This window comes from Necator americanus, chromosome X, assembly GCF_031761385.1.
Source record: "Necator americanus strain Aroian chromosome X, whole genome shotgun sequence".
Taxonomy (NCBI): domain Eukaryota; kingdom Metazoa; phylum Nematoda; class Chromadorea; order Rhabditida; family Ancylostomatidae; genus Necator; species Necator americanus.
Genome location: NC_087376.1, coordinates 26927011 through 26946019, shown reverse-complemented (window position 1 = coordinate 26946019; position 19009 = coordinate 26927011). Strand labels below are relative to the sequence as shown.

The 19009-nt window shown below is 34.7% G+C and overlaps 2 protein-coding genes across 3 annotated transcripts; both read left to right on the top strand.

Annotated features, from left to right (window-relative positions):
* Window positions 1-1163: 1163 nt before the first annotated feature.
* RB195_025633 (uncharacterized protein) lies at window positions 1164-7079 on the top strand (the record flags this gene model as incomplete). 2 transcript variants are annotated; one of them, XM_064213861.1, is made up of 7 exons in its annotated part: window positions 1164-1280; window positions 1492-1636; window positions 1693-1761; window positions 2465-2659; window positions 2713-2850; window positions 4091-4170; window positions 6894-7079. In XM_064213861.1, 7 exons carry the CDS (start codon window positions 1164-1166, stop codon window positions 7077-7079), a joined length of 930 nt encoding a protein of 309 aa, XP_064069742.1. The 2 variants fall into 2 exon arrangements, with proteins under 2 accessions (XP_064069742.1, XP_013294306.2); XM_013438852.2 differs by lacking the exon at window positions 2465-2659 and having other exon boundaries at window positions 1233-1280.
* Window positions 7080-9771: 2692 nt separating this feature from the next.
* Window positions 9772-18037, top strand: RB195_025632 (uncharacterized protein; the record flags this gene model as incomplete). Its single annotated transcript, XM_013438851.2, has 12 exons — window positions 9772-9869; window positions 9935-10107; window positions 10326-10400; window positions 10499-10647; window positions 12689-12809; window positions 12886-12988; window positions 15309-15463; window positions 15595-15681; window positions 16634-16758; window positions 17011-17112; window positions 17201-17305; window positions 17939-18037. The coding sequence occupies 12 exons, from the start codon at window positions 9772-9774 to the stop codon at window positions 18035-18037; spliced, it is 1392 nt and encodes a 463-aa protein (XP_013294305.2).
* Between the last annotated feature and the right edge of the window lie 972 nt (window positions 18038-19009).

Here is a 19009-nt window from a genome sequence, read left to right as displayed (position 1 = left end):
TATCCTTTATCCTTTACTCAATATGTTTTATCCTTTATACAATATCTTTTATCCTTTTATGTCTCAACAATAAGAGGCGATTAAAGCTACTATTTTTAAGTCTTTATCATTTCATCGGAACGTTTCCGTTCTTTTTTTTCCCATATTTGATTAGATAATCCTGAAAAAAGTGGAAGCTGCTGTAGAAGTGAGTTTTGCAATTATTTCTACAGCTATAAAACCTTTAACAGCACACATAGGTCTCTCACTAAGAGCTCGAAATGATCGCGCAAAAATACATCAACTGGAGGCAGTGGGAGGATGAGTTCGTTTTTTCCTTTTTCAGAATTCCGCTAATAATTACCTAGAAAATTGCTTTAGTTTGCATATCTAAGTGCTTCCTTTTTTTTTTAAAAAAATCAATTATTCCATATGATGACGCTCATTATTGTCCCATCTTACCTCATGTTGAGTGTAGAGAAGCTCCGCCTCCGCTATGGACCATTCGATGTCCTGTTGACGTTCGGTTCCACTCGTTCGAACAGACATCAATCTTATTTCTGTTTATTTGGTTATGTGCTTTATGGGACCAGACGTCATCCAGACATTCACGACCAAAATATTAGCTATTCCCGGAATTGCAATTCCATGCTAAAAAGTGGAAACTTATCATCTTTCAACACTTTTTTTTTACAATTCTTCCTATTAAATTCACCAATAAATTTATCCAACGTTACACACTATGAAGGACAATGTAATTAATGTCGTGAGAAAATTGATAAGTGTTTGTTTAACAGCTGACGGTTGTACCTCAGGTGCTCGGCTGATTTTGCGCTTGTACTTAAATAAACATCCAACTATTCGGCATGTTCACGTGCACTTAATCCTTGAAGCTGGCCGACATAGGGGCATTACAATTCTTTCTTCCTGGATTTGCCGTTTGCCCTTTCTTTCATCATTAGTTTTGTCAACAAATTCATTCTAGCATTCATGGATCATCTTCTTTTTAAATGATAGGCTACTGTAATGTCTCACAAAAACATTTTAATCTCCTTTAATCGGTGATTATATTCGCGTTTAGGTTTTACAAATCCTGGTTAACGATTTTACAAAGTTTTACTAGTAAGAAACTGTTTTTTTATTTAGAAAAGGGGACATAAGAAGCCGTATCTACAACGTGCAACATGCAATTAATAGATAAAGCAGTCGAGTTACGGGATTCACAAATCCTTAACATCGAATCGTACCAGAAAATGATCTGGCGGCGAAGATTCATGGCTATAACAACAGGTATTGCATGGGTAAGTGTTTTTTTTTTTCATTGGCTACGAAAAAGAAGTGATATTTGACTAGTCTGTCACTACTAGAAATTCTTGGAACTACGTCAGTTGAGTGTTTGACTGGTAGAACACGAAATTCTCAAGTGGAATAGAGCGTACATATCAAATAGTGGGAAGAGTTAAGAGGGAAAAGCGGTGAGGTTGAGTGCATCGTCACGATAATCGCTTGCAGATTGCTGTTGTCGTACTGATTGCCGCCTTAGCGACACCGAATTGGGCAGTGTTAGATTTTATGAACACCGAATATCAACAAGTACATGTTCAACTTGGAGTATGGGGTGAATGGCGAACAATAAGGAATTCCACGCATAAAAATGGTAAATGACCTCCTATTTTAGAAATTAGTTTTTATATACCAATGTATTTGTTATAGTTGAATGGATTCCACATTTCCCCACACCACCGGAAAATGTCGCTCGACTCGCTGACGCTGACCTTAAACGTATGTAGTTCTATCGCAGCTTTCATTTAAAAAATTTGATGTTTAATCCTTATGTTTCGTTCATAGCATGGATTTGTTTTGACAATTTTCTGGAAAAAAATAGCAAAACGAAAATTGATGTGGGTGTTTGCGGCGACTTTCTCATGATATAATAGAAATACGGGGCGATATCGAGGCAGCATCTCGTCTGCTCGTCGAACAAAATTGAGTTAGCGCTTCATGCTTGAGGATGATGCGAATAGTGGTGAAACACAGAGATTTTAATATACAATTTTGCATTTTTTTTATTTCACTCATTTCTCATTTTGAAAAATTTCTTTTAACCCTCCTAACTACAACAGTCGTTTAGAGTTTGTGTGTTTTTCTGGTCCATTTTTCTTAATGTTCACTAGTCCAACTTCTTAACATACGCTAATACGTTTTTCTATACTCGTCTGATTTTTTCTCGAATATATCAAGTTGCATCTAACAAAAATTCGAACGCAAATCATTAGTTATCCACGAAAAAATGTTGCCGAAGAATTCCTCCGGGAGCAACTGTGTGATATGCTTGAAAAAGCGTGGCCAACGTTCACTCACTACATAGTTTTTTCGAAATGAATTTTGTTTACAATTGGTTAAAGAAATTATTCATATTATTACCGACGGGAATAGAAAGAGGTGTAATTTGCATAAATAGTTGTATGATATCAATATCTTACAGTAGAAAGAGGTATGTATGTGAACAGCCGACCTTGTCCTATTACAACATATCCTCGACTCACACATCTGGTCAGTCACTCAGTCTCAGCGAGCATCCTCCGACTGATGTTGGGTGGTCAATGGTCGGAAAGAGTGAGAGCCGACAACGAGGAACTACATCCAAATGTTCTGCCGAATCCTATCATTTGTAGAGAGGGTCCTTAATGGAATATACCATTCGGGAACAAATTAAATGTTCACAAATTTCAGATTACTATCGTGCACAAGCGGCTATCGGTGTGATCGCATTGTTCTTGCTGATATCCACGGACACGTTGGCACTTTACACATTCTATCATCATCGATACATTTATAAACGTCTTGTCGCTGGACTGTACCTTGTTGTTGGTGAGCACGCTACGCATTTTTTTTTAATCCATGAGAATTTGTTATGTATCCATGAAGAGAGGGGAAATCAGATACGACAAAACATTTGAACATGCGTTGTCCGCCCGATAAATATTTATATAAGAACATAAAATTCAATCGAACAAAATTTTTCATAAGATTTAATAATATTTCAGAGAGTGGAAGGAGTTAATCTTAGTTTTTTTCTATTCTCGACAACAACTGCCATCTGCAAAGGTGTATACCCTCAGTCTGTCTCAATGTAATATTAATATGTTTTCTTTGCACAACTGCCGCAACGAACTCGAATCAACACCGCCAGTCTGGTGGGTGATTTCGTGGGAGCGCCTAGGATCAAATGACCCTCGTGTATCCACGAGGCCATCACCCTCCAGACCTTCAACAACATCCGTTGACATTAAGTGGCTCCACTATGTTAGCGTAGATGTTCGATATCAAGATGAAACAATCTCAGGGGAATAAAGATCCGAAGATCTGAAGTGTTCCAGGAAGAATACTTACCCGATGAGACAAAACTATTTTTTAGCGCATAACTAATGAATCTAGTCGATCAAATACAGTATCTACTACTGGTTTTTATTTTCAACTAATCAGATTCTCGTTGTTTCCTTAGTCTCCTTTTCTTTTTGATGATTAACAACAAATAAAATGGAATTTGCCATCTAATAGCGATATTAAATTTTTTTGAATTTCCGCATGAAGGAGAATATTCCGGAATACATATGTTTTTGATATGGTCCTCTATGTAGTATTGATATGGTAGCATGTTGTTGTACGTAAGTATTATATTACGCCATGTAATGTTTTTTCAAATCTACTAGGAAAAATATCCCACTAACGCACAAATTATTTCATTCAACACAAGGCGTCAATTTACAACCGTTTTCTTTGAACTGAAATCGGGAAAACATTGACTAACCTTGACAATGATTGGTTTTCTTGAGTTATTTTTATCGTTCCTTCATATTTTATTATCATAAGGCCTTTGAACTTATCGGAATCAGGAGATTATGCATCAAATAATTAATAAGTTCCCTACACATACACAGTTAAAATGGGTTCATTTTACCTTTGTCATTTATTTTTCTATTTATTTGTTGTAATCCAAAGATATATGAGCCCCATTAGGCTCCAAAATTTAAGTGATGCAATTTTTTATTACAAATGAGTGAAAAAAAATGAATTAAACTTGAAGATCACAACCGAAATTTCCTTTAAGGGATGGCGATTGTTGTGGCGATTGAAGTATTATCGAACAGTGTTGACGAATGGAATACGGCTGTAGCTCAAGCATCACAGGTATCTCTATTTTCCAAACATTTGTCCACGAATATAATCCAAGATAATGAGGGGATGTTTTTAGAAACTGTAATCCTTCGCCCATCCATTCATTCATTCATTCCCTCATTCATTCATTCATTCATTCATTCATTCATTCATTCATTCATTCATTCGGCTAATCGTTCTGTCTTATGTAAATCTGCCTCAGCTTTAGCGGACGGCAGTTGTTCTTCCTGAAAATCAGCTTTCCATTTTTTTCCTTTCTTTCTCCTCTTACACACATTACAAAAAGCGAGAATATACGTGTCGATGAGTGAAACCAGCTCTCCATAGGCGGATTCTTATCCTTAAATCCGAAGAATTTAGATAGGGATATCTCAATTTATAAAAAATGCGAGAAATCTCCCATTTTCCAACAATCTCGATTGTTAGAAGCAACATCTTTTTTCCTGGTGTAAGGAACAGAGTATCAATCAATAGGGACTTATACTATCTATAAGACAAATGGTACCAACAAAAAGTTCTTTTTTTCCTCATTTCGTTTTTTTTTCCTTTTAATTCGGATAGAAACGAACCTATTGGGTCGTTTAATAAATGAAACACACTTTTTTCCTAATCGTCTTCATTAATGTATGATAAGAATTTTGGCAGAACGAATTGGTAGTTTAGAAAAAAAGATTGAGGATTGTTGTATATGAAGACATTTATATTTTAGATAAAAAAGTCTTTTTTTAATCTCAATTTCAAAAAACGGAGAGAGTATAAAACACTGCAATATTCATGGCAACATTGTTACTTTAACTACTCAAAATTTAACCAAACTTACCAATTTTGTCGCGATGGACTCAAGAGTACAGATTTTTCACTCCATCTTATATTGGTTTCTGTTTTTCATAAATACCTCAGATTCTACGAGCATAGAACAAATTGTAATTTGTTTCATTTTGTTTCTAATACATCTGGAAATAAAGATAATTAAGAAAAACTTTTTTGAATTTATCAATTTCTCAATGGAGAGAGTAGTTATCTATAAAATAGCTCCTCTGGGACCTATTATTTCACAGTCTATTGACCTTCGACCACATTCTCTGCTTTAAAATTTGCAACAAACAACCCGAACACTCAAATTATTCCTGCAAATTTTTCCTCACAAATGGAACTACGTGCTGATGTTTTTGCTAGAAAATTTTAAACAAAAATATAGCAAAACTGCAAAATTGCAGCTATGAGTGAATGACACACGTAATCGCCAAAAGAAAAATTCTATGGTGAATTGTAGATAAACGACAATACATCGAATTTCATAGTAGACTTTGTTTATACAAGAGAAGTTATCCAGGTGCTCTCATCTCACGTCTCTCGTGATCCCAGTAAACAAAAGTAAACAAATATTGTGCTTTGAAAAAAACAACAGTGCTCTCTGCAAGATGTTTTTTTTTTCTGGGAACACTCTTAACGCAGATAAATTGAAGTGAATGAATCGTATTGATCGAGTTTATGAAAATTTTCCATTCATTCGGAATATTTTAAACTGAATATTGCAGCTATTTTCTTCACTTCAACGTGGTACTACATTTTCGCAACAGCAGTACAAACTGTATAAACTTGGGTTTTCAGGAGTTTCAAACTATCCACCTGTAAATGATTCCGAAACATGTTGTCCCACACACTTTTTCCAAATCCTGCTCCTTTTTCCTAGAGAAATTTCCCTGGTTCAATTTCAAGACCGAATGAAGTTTTCAAAATGTCATTATTAATTATATGGATCAATAGTTGAATTACATCGTGTGCAAATGATTTCAAATATTCTCAAAACAGCCTGTACCAGGAGAAATCAATTAATTTGGACTAATTAATTATCACAGAATGCAATAAAATATAACTTTATTGGATGATTTTTAGTTTAAATAACACGATACATACGTACATACCAAAACCTAAATTGCGCTACAAATAACTGCTTCTTCATTATTCTTTGTGGAAGAAAAATCCCAAAACAAACCTATTGTTTTCTTTGTTCCAAGGAAAACAAAGCGGCACAAATATCGCAGTAAATAGGATAACGGCTGAATTGTCCGCCTTTAAATTTATGCTGCTCTAGCAAGGGTTCCAGAAGACATGGGGGACCCAGTGTTGGTTTCTTTTTTTTTGTCATTTCAGTGTTGACGTAACAAATGTGGTTGTTTTGGTCCTTTATAAGGATGTTTTCCAACATTTCAATATTTTTATATGAAAACGTACCACACAGGTGAATAATTTCTACTATACTCGAAAGAACGGCAATTCCCTCAACCTCATTCATGTAATAAAACGATATATAAGTGTTTGCACAGGGATCTATCATATTTACTTCTTTACTCAAAATAAAAAATGTCTGAAGAAATTATGTCAAATTCATGCCACTCACTCTTACAGCGGCAGATGATTTGGTGGCTAAACTCTCTTTTTTTTAGGTTAACTGTAGGTTTATCGGATTGGATACATTTTTTGATTATCATAATTTTTAGTTATAGATTTCACTACAAAAAAAAATCACCAAAATCTTATTCTAAAATCTTCATGTTGTTAAAAATATAACCCAAATTTCTGGAAATATACAATTTTTTTTTCGCGAATTTACTCGCATGAATTCATTCCAGAAAGTCTGGGAAGGAAAGGTTTTTCATACGATAAGTGTGAATATCTTGTAACTTGATATAATTTCATTAAAATATCAATGTATCAAGAGTTATAATTTTCAGCAAGGCGATTTCGATTACGATGCGGTGAAAGTGACCGGATATTCAACACGGATGGCTCAGTGTGTGGTGGCGGCGTGTCTTCTGACCGCTCTCGCTTTCGCATTCGGTTCTCATAAGCAAAAAGGCGATAATGCAGCCACTGCTGAAGTTGAAATCGAAGATCGACCAGTACATATTGGACGATAGAAAGAAAAAATCCATGAATCATTCATTCTTGTCCATCTCCTGCTAGGAATTGCAAATATTATTCGCGTTTAAGTCCTCTCGAAACCGGTAGTTGTTGATGCGTTGAATAAGGTCATATGTCCTCAATGTCGGCCATAAATTTTCAACAATTTTCTCATAATGATTGAACGATTTCTGTCCACTAATCATTGTACATAGATATGATATTCATCTTTTTTTGTTTGTGTCAGATTTCCATCAATCTCAGGTCATTTTCCCAAAACGTTCTTCTTCCGCGTTTTAGAATTATTGTACCAATCTTCTATACTTTTTTCCGAATAAACAAATAAGAATAAATCCCCATGCGGGCCAATTTGGTCCTGCTTATCACTTAGTTATCAATACTGAGTGCCCTAAAAGTCGGACGATTCCCCGCTCGTTTCCTCCCATTTTATTACTAGCCATGCAATTTATTTGTTTTGATATGTTTATGTTATACTATGCTTTATGAAACTACCTGTAAATTATTTTCTTGGTGTTTCTTAATGCTTTCGACTCATATCTTTTTATATTCAGAAATATTTTTTTCCGAATTTTCTTCTATAAATATGTCTCGTACAACTGTGTGACGTACCTACCATATATTTCTAAGTCCATACTTTCTGAGATGATATTTTCTGGTAGATCACCGGTGACAGTACGAATTTTTCTTCGCTTCTGACTGTAAAGTGCTTATACACAACGAGACCTTCAAAACATGTTCTGCCGGCTTTGAATGTCTGATAGAACCACAGAACAATTTCTCCTGAGAAAAAAATCAGATATTTTCTGTTCTCCTTCTTTCTGTTTGTTCGGCTAAATAATTTTTGTTTACTGACCATCTACGTAGTGAAAATGAAGAATTTTAAAATAGAAATACCTCAATGTCAGAACCGCTTTGAATTCTCATTTAATAATTTAATAATAATAAAAACTTTACTATGCAAAGCAGTACAGAAGAGCTTTAAAGATGAGAGAAGAGAAAAAAATGTTCTTCTCCTATATCCTGCCTGGATTTTGTCCGCTGTTGCGGTGCCATACATATATTTCCATACAAGAAAATTCTAGTTCAAGAATAACGAAGCAGAGCACAGACATTTCAACATCTGGTTCTTTTGTGGGACTTTTTTCGTTAAAAACGAGAAATCGGTGCTTCAAGCATTTCTTTACAGCTTATTTCAGGCAGAGAAAAACGGACGTTGCTTAAAAGCCCGACGTTAAAAAAACAAACAACAAGCAATAAACAAGGCGTAAACATTCTTCTTCTTCTTCTTATAAGCAAATAAAATAGAAGAGTAAAAATGATCGAAACAAAACTCATTGTTACTGATGTGATTCGCTTTCCGAATTCTTCTTTCTATGGTTCCATCCAGGCTGTGACCTCTTTTTCCAGGGCACAGATTGCCTGTAAACTGCGAGCGTGACTATTGTACCGTTGGATTCGAAATTCTATCGCTAAAAAATACAAATTTTCTGAAATTCTTTGTGAGAAATTGCAAGGTTTTCATTAGTCTCTTCTTTTCAAACATTAAATATCTTTCAGTAGTAAATTTCTTCCCATTTTTATTGGTACCGATTCATGTACACCAGTAAAAAATTGATATTTCAATAAAAATAGCCCTTGCCTTAAATATCAGCTCATTTTGTTGACATGTTTTGGTGGAGATAGTTTTGTATAATCCTATATACTGAGTATCCTACAAATTCTGCGGTAAATTTTCGATTTATCGTGAAAAAATTGAATGAGAAATAAGATTGCGGTAACGATTGTCAGCTGATCGTCATTGATTCGATCTATCGATAGTCGCCGATCACGTCCTCCACGGGGATCACTTTTACGTTTTTACTCTCGTATCAATATTCGAAAGTCCAGAAGAATTATGGAAGTAAATTGTTCTTATATCCACAATCTAAGCTAATCTAGTGCTATTTTTTTAGCAACTGTAAGTCTCACATTATTATAATGAACTACAAAATCTTAATTTTTTTCTGAAGGAGAGTGAGAGCCGCCTTTTATACTTAAACATTTTACGGAATTATATTTGAAATGAATATAAAAATTTCTGAAAGGAGTGTCATGCATTTTTAGCACATTTACTGGGATTAACCTATCGTTTCCTTCGAATTCATCCACAATTTTATGTCGTTAGTTTTTGTTTTTCATGTTTGAGAGAATCCCTTTTAAAGAAACGCTACTTCGGAACTTTAATTACAGATGAATGGATAAAGACTGCGGAAATAATTAGGGAGTAGTTTCAGTTTTCGTCTTTTCTTAAAGCTTAGCTCTAGTTTCTTAAAGACAGTTTGAGAAAGAAATAAGTAAGGATGTGAAGCATCGAAAGATGAGAAAGAGGGATATTTGGGGCATTCGGGTTGGGGCTGATTGATCGTGCTAAATGGCATTTGTGGATCCAATCGATATAATAGTTATTACTGACGAATTTATAGGTAGACTCTATGAGTATTGTCGAATATATACATATATGTATATTTCGAGATCCGAAAAATTTCCATACTACTCCCATACTTTCTGAATTTCAGGTCATCAAAGCTGCATCTTTCTTTTATTTCTTTCAATTTCGTGCCGATTTAGGCTTCCTTTGAGCGCCCATGCCGATGTTTTTCGCTGCTTTAAATACTTCCATATTTTGTCACTTTGACATTCAGAATCTGAATGAGCGACTGGTTGAGGAAGTTCCTAAACTGGGTTCGATCACTGGAGATCACTGTGGAACCATTAATGCTTGTGCTTGCAGCATGCAATACAGCAAGGTATATATTTTTTTCAGCCATTGTAGGTTTATTGGATTTTTTAAGGATATTTTATCATTCTACAGGTCTATCGTTACTCCAGAATTATCCGAAGATAAAATGATGCGAGTCTATCCGCCTCCACCGGATCTTAGTGGAAAAGAGTTGAAGAAGTTTTATAATAAGAAAATGGTCATCTGGGATAATAATTACACTTATGTGAATCTACCAATCGCCTGTATTGTTGGAGTGATGTATGGTGAATCGTTATTAATATTTTATACAAGAAAGAAAAACGTTTATTTCCTTTCTTAGTGTGATAAATATGGACTGAGTTGCACTCATATAAATGCACACACTTACATATGATGCGTGCATTCTTCTCAGGACACATCTCACCCTAAGAGAGACAGAAAGGACGTTTTTATTGACCTAGCCACCGTCTCGAAAGCTCGTTGAACATTAATATTTACTTAGGAGGCTATAGCGATTATCATGGACGAAAGATACCGTTGCTTGTGGGAATTGCGAGCGTATTGGTGGAGAATGGAAGTATGCGATTATTTGACGGGGAAATAATCCAGAAAATTTCAAATATTCCCCAAATAAATTGAAATGATATAATTCTATTAGTTTAGCTTAGCGTTCAGTGAAAATGCTAATCTGGTCACCGTCAATCGATATCTCATTGTATTGGTTCTATCCGACAGCAGTTGTTACTGGATTCATGGGAGATTTTCTACTGACAATGAGTTGCATCAATGCTTATATAGCTGACAAGTTCGACAATCAAAAACGTGTAAGAGTTGTTTTTTTTTGTCTTTTCCCTCACTAGCCTCTAGAGGATTATTGTTCGCGAAGTACAACCATCAAGCGCTGCAAAATGATACATTTTGGTAATAATAACTCTGCTTCCAACAAATTCCCTTACAAACATAAACTCAGACAAAGGAAATAGGGAACGATTTAACAATTAAATTTAAGAATGTTGTTTTGTATATTAGGAACCTTTTTATTAGCGCACTTTGCAATCCACAATTCCGATCCGGAACCCTTTTTTCTTCGGAAAATCTTTCAAAGGGAAAATCAGGAACGGGCAGATATATCAAAAAATGAAAATATAATCCTTCTTTCATTCTGACTGAAAGTAGCATTTCTTTAGTTTTTATCGAATGCAGTACCTGCACTAACTTGTGAAATGTCCAGAATTGAAGTGCTTGAAAATGAAATTTCCTGAATTGTGCGAATTTTCACGACGTTATTTATTTTAGGGGCCCCATAAGCAATCAATTATTATAATGGAAACCAAAAAAAAACGAATGTACTGACATTCACTTTCACTTCTAGTCGATTATATAATCTTTTTCATTATCCAGGATCTTTTGCCATTTTACTGGTAGAGTTTTAACCCTTTGCTAGTAAAATTGTGTTTCCCTTGAAGGAAAATATGATTTCGGGAGAGCTCATCGATATTTTTGAAATATTTGTTCCTTAGAGAATGTACCATCGATCGAAACGAATCAAAATCAGATTGTTCTGTTTCAAGACTACATATGTGGGGCAACATACTACGAATCTGAGGTTGGTTTCAGGTGAAGTATCCGTGTACGGGGTCGTAGATTATGGAGAAGGGGTAGTTCCGTTCATCTCCCCCTGCATCACTGCAAACAGCCGTCTCCAGAATGCTGTTTTGTAAGGCGTTCTATTGCAACGCTCCTCCCCTTGCGCCGCCTCCGCCCTGCAATTCGTCGAAAATCAATTCGGACTGCCCTGATAGGCAGTACGGGACGCTACGCGTGCAAGGGTGACGCGCTGCAATAGAAGGCATCGTACAAAACAGCATTCAGGGGCTGGCTGCTTGCAGTGATTCAGGGAGAGATGAGCGGATCCACCCCGGTCTACGACCCCGTATACGGATACTCCACCTGGAATCCGTACCACCCCAGATTCGTGGTATGCTGCCTTTAAAACCTCTTTATCAAACTTAACAAGGCGTCCACTTCGAGACAAGTCAAAATCACCGCTGGAATCTTTTCTCAACCAGTGTTGGCACCCCGTTGACTTTCAATACGTCTCCATATACATCTCAAATTTTCTTTGTTACATCCGTGCAACACGATCGAAAATGAAACAGCATGGGATGAGTAAATGTACATCGGTTGTTTGGTTGTTCACCATTTTAAAACAGTATAAAAAAAGCTTGGATTTAATTGTCACAAAAGTCAAGGCCACGAGTGGTAATATTCCAACATAAAACAAGTTTTTATGAATTCTGAACTAGACAAAAGCAAATATTCCACGCTAACAGCAATTGATTAATTATGGGTATCCCTAATATTGGCCTCATGTGGAATATCTGCCGAGTTACTCAAACCAAGCATTTGTTAGACTGTTTTTTTTCTCAGAGGGAAGAAAACCTTCGACGTTAATAAAAGTTCACAAACAAGTGAAATATGAATGAGGGCATTTTTGGGAACGCTAAACTGTAGGCCAACCGAATTGGAAAAAAAGAAAAAAATAAGAAAAGTAAAAAAGGTTAGTTCACATGATTTCACAAAGATAATTACTTAGATACGTTTATAAACAGAAATTATCCCACGTATTATCGGTGTAGTAAGCATTTTATTTTTTAGTTTGATTAATATTCTTGTTTCAAGTGCAAAAGAATTTATTGCTATAATTTTTAGTTGTTTTTTTTTTCTAAATTTGACACCACATATCGTTCGAGTAAAATATTCTGTATGTAGCGTTGATCAAAGTCTTTCGGGAGATGTTTCCCTAGCGAATGTGGAAGATTTAAGGATTTCTTTGTTCCTGTATGACTAACGTATAAATTTAAGCTGTCAACAAGAATGATAGTGGTATCAATAATGTTCAGTCTTGGCTCATTTGCTGCTTCACAATGTACAAAATATATCCTCAGAGGAATATCCTCGATAGCATTATTAGCAATTGTAGAAGGTTAGGATTTCTACTCCGTAATTTACAGTTTGGCGATAATTTTTCTCCACATCCATTGCTAGAAACAGTTTTTTAGGTCTTCTACTTGCAAGTCTTCTTGGTGCTGCCGGTTTACTAGAGAATAGAAGACCAAGAAAAAAAGTAGTGGGAGGTGATCTGGAAGAGATTCCACCGGAGAAGTCAGTTTTGTTTCATGTGCATCTTATCAGGAAACTTTTTCTTTGCACTTATTTAATTACTTCATATCACACATCTCTTGTGTACAATCGCTATCAACGGATGAAAAAAACTACTTCTAGACATTTCAAAATTGTTAAGACGTTTGCTAACTTTTTTTGTCAGATTTCTGTGATAATCTTCACAAATTTTAAATTTTGAGAGTATCAGGCAGTTCTAGGGTTTAACTAAATTATTACTGGATGCACGACACTAAGCATATCCAAAAGGTTTTATATGTATATCCTATGGAAAGGAAGAGAAAGTGGCGCTAAATATCCATCTCACAGCGCCAGATCAATTAAGCAACTTCACTCTAACTCATCTTTTCTGTAGTAAAATAATCCCAGAAGTAGAAATTTTTAGTTTTCATTTATAATAGGTTCAACCGTGCAATTAACACAAATCTCACTGTGATAAATATAGAGTATTGTTTAAGTATAAAGTCATTTAAAGGCATCACCACACGAATCTGGAGAGGTACGGATTTCCGGTGAAGGTATACGGGATCGTAGATTATTGAGAGAAGGGTGACTCCGTAAATTTCTTCCTAATCGCCGTAAAAAACGGCCCGGGAGATACGGCTTCGAGCGTCCTGGCGCATTATTTTCCACAAGGAGTTCGATTGGAGCGCACCAGTCTTGGGCACGCGCGCATCTTTCTTTTTGGGGAAATTAGGAAGAAATGAATGGAATCACGCCCCTCTCCATAATCTACTACCTGAAATCCGCACCACTCCAGATTCGTGGTATGCTGCCTTTAAAGATAAAAGTCTTAGAAAATTGTAAAGTAAACGTCAGGATAAAGTCACTGGTGTATCAATCCACTTGGGATGCGCCAACGCGTTTTACTGGAATTCGTAATCGTTGAGATTTCGGAACGCGTGTTGGCCTATACAATGACTTGCGGGGGCCAGCCGAGGATCAAGTCAGTGTTTTTATCCTCCCAGACAAGTCTGGTGCCAATTTATCGACCCCGGAGGGATGAGAAGCTTGTTTTGAACTAGGGCGGTTTCGAACCCTGTGGCTACAACGGACCTCTAACCGACACCAAGCGCCACACCCGCCCTTTGGAAAATTGTAAACAGAACAACTGTTTTTTTTTACTTGTTTAGTGATTTTTACCGTTTTAAGTTGGCTACAAAACGAATATAAGGTGTCAAAATAAATTGAGCAAGTACACAGATAAGTGGAATTGTTGAAATTATAAGAAAATTTGCAGTTTGCTTGTCACAATTCATCTTTTTCAAAGCGTCTGACGCTGATTTGAGCGATCAGATCACCTTTATACTTTATCAATAACTCCAGCTTTATCCAAATTTTATTTATTGTTGATAACTAATTTTTTGGTGATAAGTGCTATTTTTGTACACCTGTTAAAACAAAATTATTGCCCTGCTGTCTTATGTCAGGCGTTGTAAGAGAAAAAATGTTCTCTTAAAACCAAAAAAAAGTAACAGATCATTTTCTCAAATCATGGATAATTTCCTGAGTTTTTTTTTACCATTACTGTTTTTACAGTGATTTTTCTTATTGCATTCACAAACAGTTATGGCTGCTACGATATCGCGGCTGTGAATCTAATCCAAGTAGCACCAAAAAAAAATCAAGGAAAAATGAGAAAAAAAAATCAAGGAAAAATGAGAAAAAAAATTAATTATCGGCGTAAAGATGCTGCGAAAATGTCACGGGGACTGGACACATTTTGTAAGTTAATGTTAATGCTTATCGGAAACATATGAAACTGCATTACAATAACTTAACTTATAATTGGTAAATAAAGTATAATAGCTGCGATTATTTGTAGAATAACAATATTTTGAGGAATTGCTGCTTTTTGAGTGCAAAACTGAAGACATATGTCACAATTTTTTTAACATAATCTCCTTGCAACCTATTTCAATATTTTACCCTTGTAGTACTAGTCACAGGTTTCCAGAACTATCCCTAGAATGTCAGAAAATAGATTTGTAAACCAATGATTAGTACAACAAGTACGCTATTTTTTCCTTCGTTCTCTAATTTTTAAGTTTTTCTATGTTTGTCAGATGTGTTACACCGGAAATGAATTATTTGCACTTTTCGCCAGTGGCACGAGTTCGAGACCACGCATATTTTCCTATGAAACGGAAATTTCTAGTGGTTTCTAGAAACAATTAACTCGAGGCAACGGAAATCCTTAATTTGGTAATTGCAAATGAAACGGGATGGACGTTATGATGTTTACATAGTTTTTAAATGAAGTGAAAAAGTTGACTTAAAAATTTACTTTCTTCGTTTGCAGTGCTGGTCTGTGGGAAATCACAAAATTGTCATTTTATTCCATCTATGAATCACTGAAAGTTTTCCTACTAAATCGAGAAGGTCACAGGCGTCTGTTTCTTTTCCTCACTTTTGGAGCGAATTTTCTCGATCAGCTTGCATTTGGAGAGGAAAAAAGTGAGTATACGTTTTACTTTCTAAATTCAATATTATTCACATTGTATTAATACTGTGAAGAGTTAGTTTAATTAGATAAAAAATTATTCCTTTTGATCCGTCAACAGTAAATAAATTGTCGATTTTTCCAGCTTTAATCGGCACCTACACACGTTTACCACCGTTTAATTGGAGCAAAGAACAGTATGCCAATTATAGGTCGATTAGACCTATCGTTCGTAGGTTTTTCTTGGATATTTATGTAAAAATTTGGTGGTATTCCGGGAGTTCTCTTTACTTGCTAGGCATTCAAATAATAGAAGTTCTACTGGAATCTTTGAATAGTAATAGATACAGTCCTCAAAATTCAAATTTTTTGTCACGTAGAACAATAAAGTGTTGAATCTTAGAGAGCTTAGACTCAGATTTATCCAGAAATGGTGCCGTCCGGTAACGGTTCTGGATTGGGAGTGAGTAGTGCTTCTGGATTCGATTAGTCACATCAGCTCGATGGTGAGCTAGCCATTTTGGATTAGCTCCAGTTGAACATTCGTCCAAACTACCTCTGAAAAGTGTGAAGTCTGGATATTTCATCAAATTATTGATTCGCAGTTGTTTAAAACCTGCAAACTCCTTAGTACATTAAATATTCACCTTATGGTTAGTTTAAAGCTTTGGTGTAATGAAGAATCATTCAAGAAGCATGTCAAAAAAAATCCAGAAATATCATTAACGCAGGTGTGCGCGCATAACTATCGCATTTCTTCCAGAACATTGAACATTTCAACCTAACTATCATGCATTCATCCATGGTAGTTAAATTTATGGGATTAGAGAATTTCAAAGAATTCCAGACGTCAATGTCCATGAATCTATGGGGATTTAAATAAAAGCTTCGATTTAAAATGTCTTTACTTAAATTGTTAAGTAAACTGAGTATTAAATGTGAAACTTTCAACGAACCTGTTGCTAACATTGATAACTTTTTGTAAACAGAATTTCCCAACATCCTGGTATCACTAACACAAATCTATTTGTGCCTAAAGTTGCACCAAATAGAAAATTCCAGAGAAAAATCGTTTTTCCTAAAATAATTCATTCAGAGATGCCATTTCCTTTGCAGATATAATTTGAGATTTTGCAGAATTTTTTCTTCGAATAGCTACCTTATCATTATCGCTCTATTTTCAGAAATTGTTGGTATGTTTTTTGGATTGTACGTCCTGAAAAAATGGCTAAAACTTAGAGACACATTCGTAATCTGTTTGGCAATTGCTACGTTAGGGATTTCCCTAGTAATGATTGGATTGGCATATGTGAGTTGTTTTTAGACTTTAACACATTATTAACATTATTATTATTATTATTATTATTATTATTATTATTATTATTATTATTATTATTATTATTATTATTATTATTATTATTATTATTATTATTATTATTATTATTATTATTATTATTATTATTATTATTATTATTATTATTATTATTATTATTATTATTATTATTATTATTATTATTATTATTATTATTATTATTAAACATGAAATAATTGCTTCTTTCAGGCCTCTTGGCTAATCTATGCTAGCTTGGCACCAGGAAGTCTTCATGGACTTTTGAATCCTTTAAGCTACTCCTTTCTATCATGCTTAGTAGATCGAACTGAAGTAAGCTGTATTTCTGGCTCTGAAAACAGTTTTTTCCTGGTTTACTTTCTTTTTTAGGCCTATCTTTCTCGTTCCTCATCCATTTCAGATTGGTAAAACGTTTGCAATTAGCTCTATAGCACAGAAATTGGCTGGATTTGCACAGACAGCGATCTTCCAGAACATTTATATTGCAACGGTGGATTGGTATCAGGTAAGTTATTTAAGGGAATGATTCGTAAATTAGAAAATCCAGGTAATGAGTGAAATTTCTCCCGCTGCTCCAGTGTAATTCCCATTTCCATTAGAGGTACATACCTTATAATTGCACGATGTACCTCCTGCAAAATCACGGTGTGAAATTGGAGTGGTATCCTCATAATCAAGGCCTGTTTCATCACAACACTTTTTTCACTTGTGTTCAGCTCATACAAAAATTCCATGAGTTTCAAAGTTTGAAAAAAAAATTAACCATTATAGTATCCTATGGGAAATATGGATCTAGATGGAAATTAAACCTTATTTGAAAGTATCAAGTTATCACTCACATTTTCGGCTACGCTGGAATTCTACCCGATTATCATAATTTCTAATACCTATCAATAATATGGTAGATTTTAAAAAAATTTAGTAGTAGAAATTTAGTTAAAATCAAATATAACGAAAATACACGTTACATATATAACATATTCCCAACGAAGTCTGTCAAAAGAGTTTTTAATTCGCGTATTCCACCGTGAGATCCCAATCTATCTTTTTTTTTCCAAAATATGTGTATCTGAAAACATGGAAAAAGTCAAAAAAAAAAACCCCGATTACAATGAAAATGATGATGTAGTTCATTTAGGGATTCGTATGGCTGCTGTTAGGAGCTGTTTGTGCGGTAGCTGTCGTAATCTATGGATTTGTCCACGTTGTTGCGAAACGGGAAAAAATAGGTGCTTGATTGTGTTTTGCAAATGCTCATTGCCGACTCCTCCTTTTTTTTGGAGTTCATTCATGACTTCATCAAATCATTTCGTGTTATTCCCTTGAGTCAAATTTCCTCTAAAATATTACAGTTGAATTCGCGAGAAAATTTCAAATAAACATTTGGAATAAGAAAAGTTTTTCCTATGATGAATGTATCATACATTTTTCGCACGTCATAAATGTTTCACATGTTCTTCGTCAGATGATTATGTGATATGACTAAGTGTATAAAAAACATCCATACCATAACATATCTGGTTCTTGTGCTGATCGGATTCAGATAATACTTTTAAAAAAACAAAAGCTGTATTTACATGCTACAGTATAATTTTTCACCACTTTATACAGCATTCCTTTAAGGAAAATGCAAATTCAGGAAGCTGTCACAATAACTATGTAAATTCTAGTTTATGATTCGTACAAAAAATTATTTCACCAGTTATTAGTGTTACTCGTTCATACCGATCCAGTACATTCTGAATAATAGTTGACCACCTTGGATATTATTCTGTAGTAGGAAAATCAATAGTTTCGTGGAAAAAGGAAGGAAAATGTTTCAATTGATGACAGATCGAAAGAAAGGAAGAAGAAACGGAAGTTGTTATGTTTAAAAAAATCCAAAGTATTATAATTTACACATCGACTTGATAAAAGGAATAATTTTTATCCGAATAAAATTCCACCCGTAACAAATAATAATAATATAAGAAGTATGTATAATATATAGTAAAATGTAATACATAATACATAAAAATAAGCATGCACTCTTATATTCCTAAATTCTCTTATTTTCATTACTAGATTAGTTTCGAAGGATTCGTCATATGACGAAAAAAAATGTGATTCTTCTGAGATTTTCGCCCGACACAGAAAAACAATTTCAAGGACTTAAATCTAAGTAACGGATGTTTCTTGAAATGTGAAAATAGAAATTTCTTAGATTTTA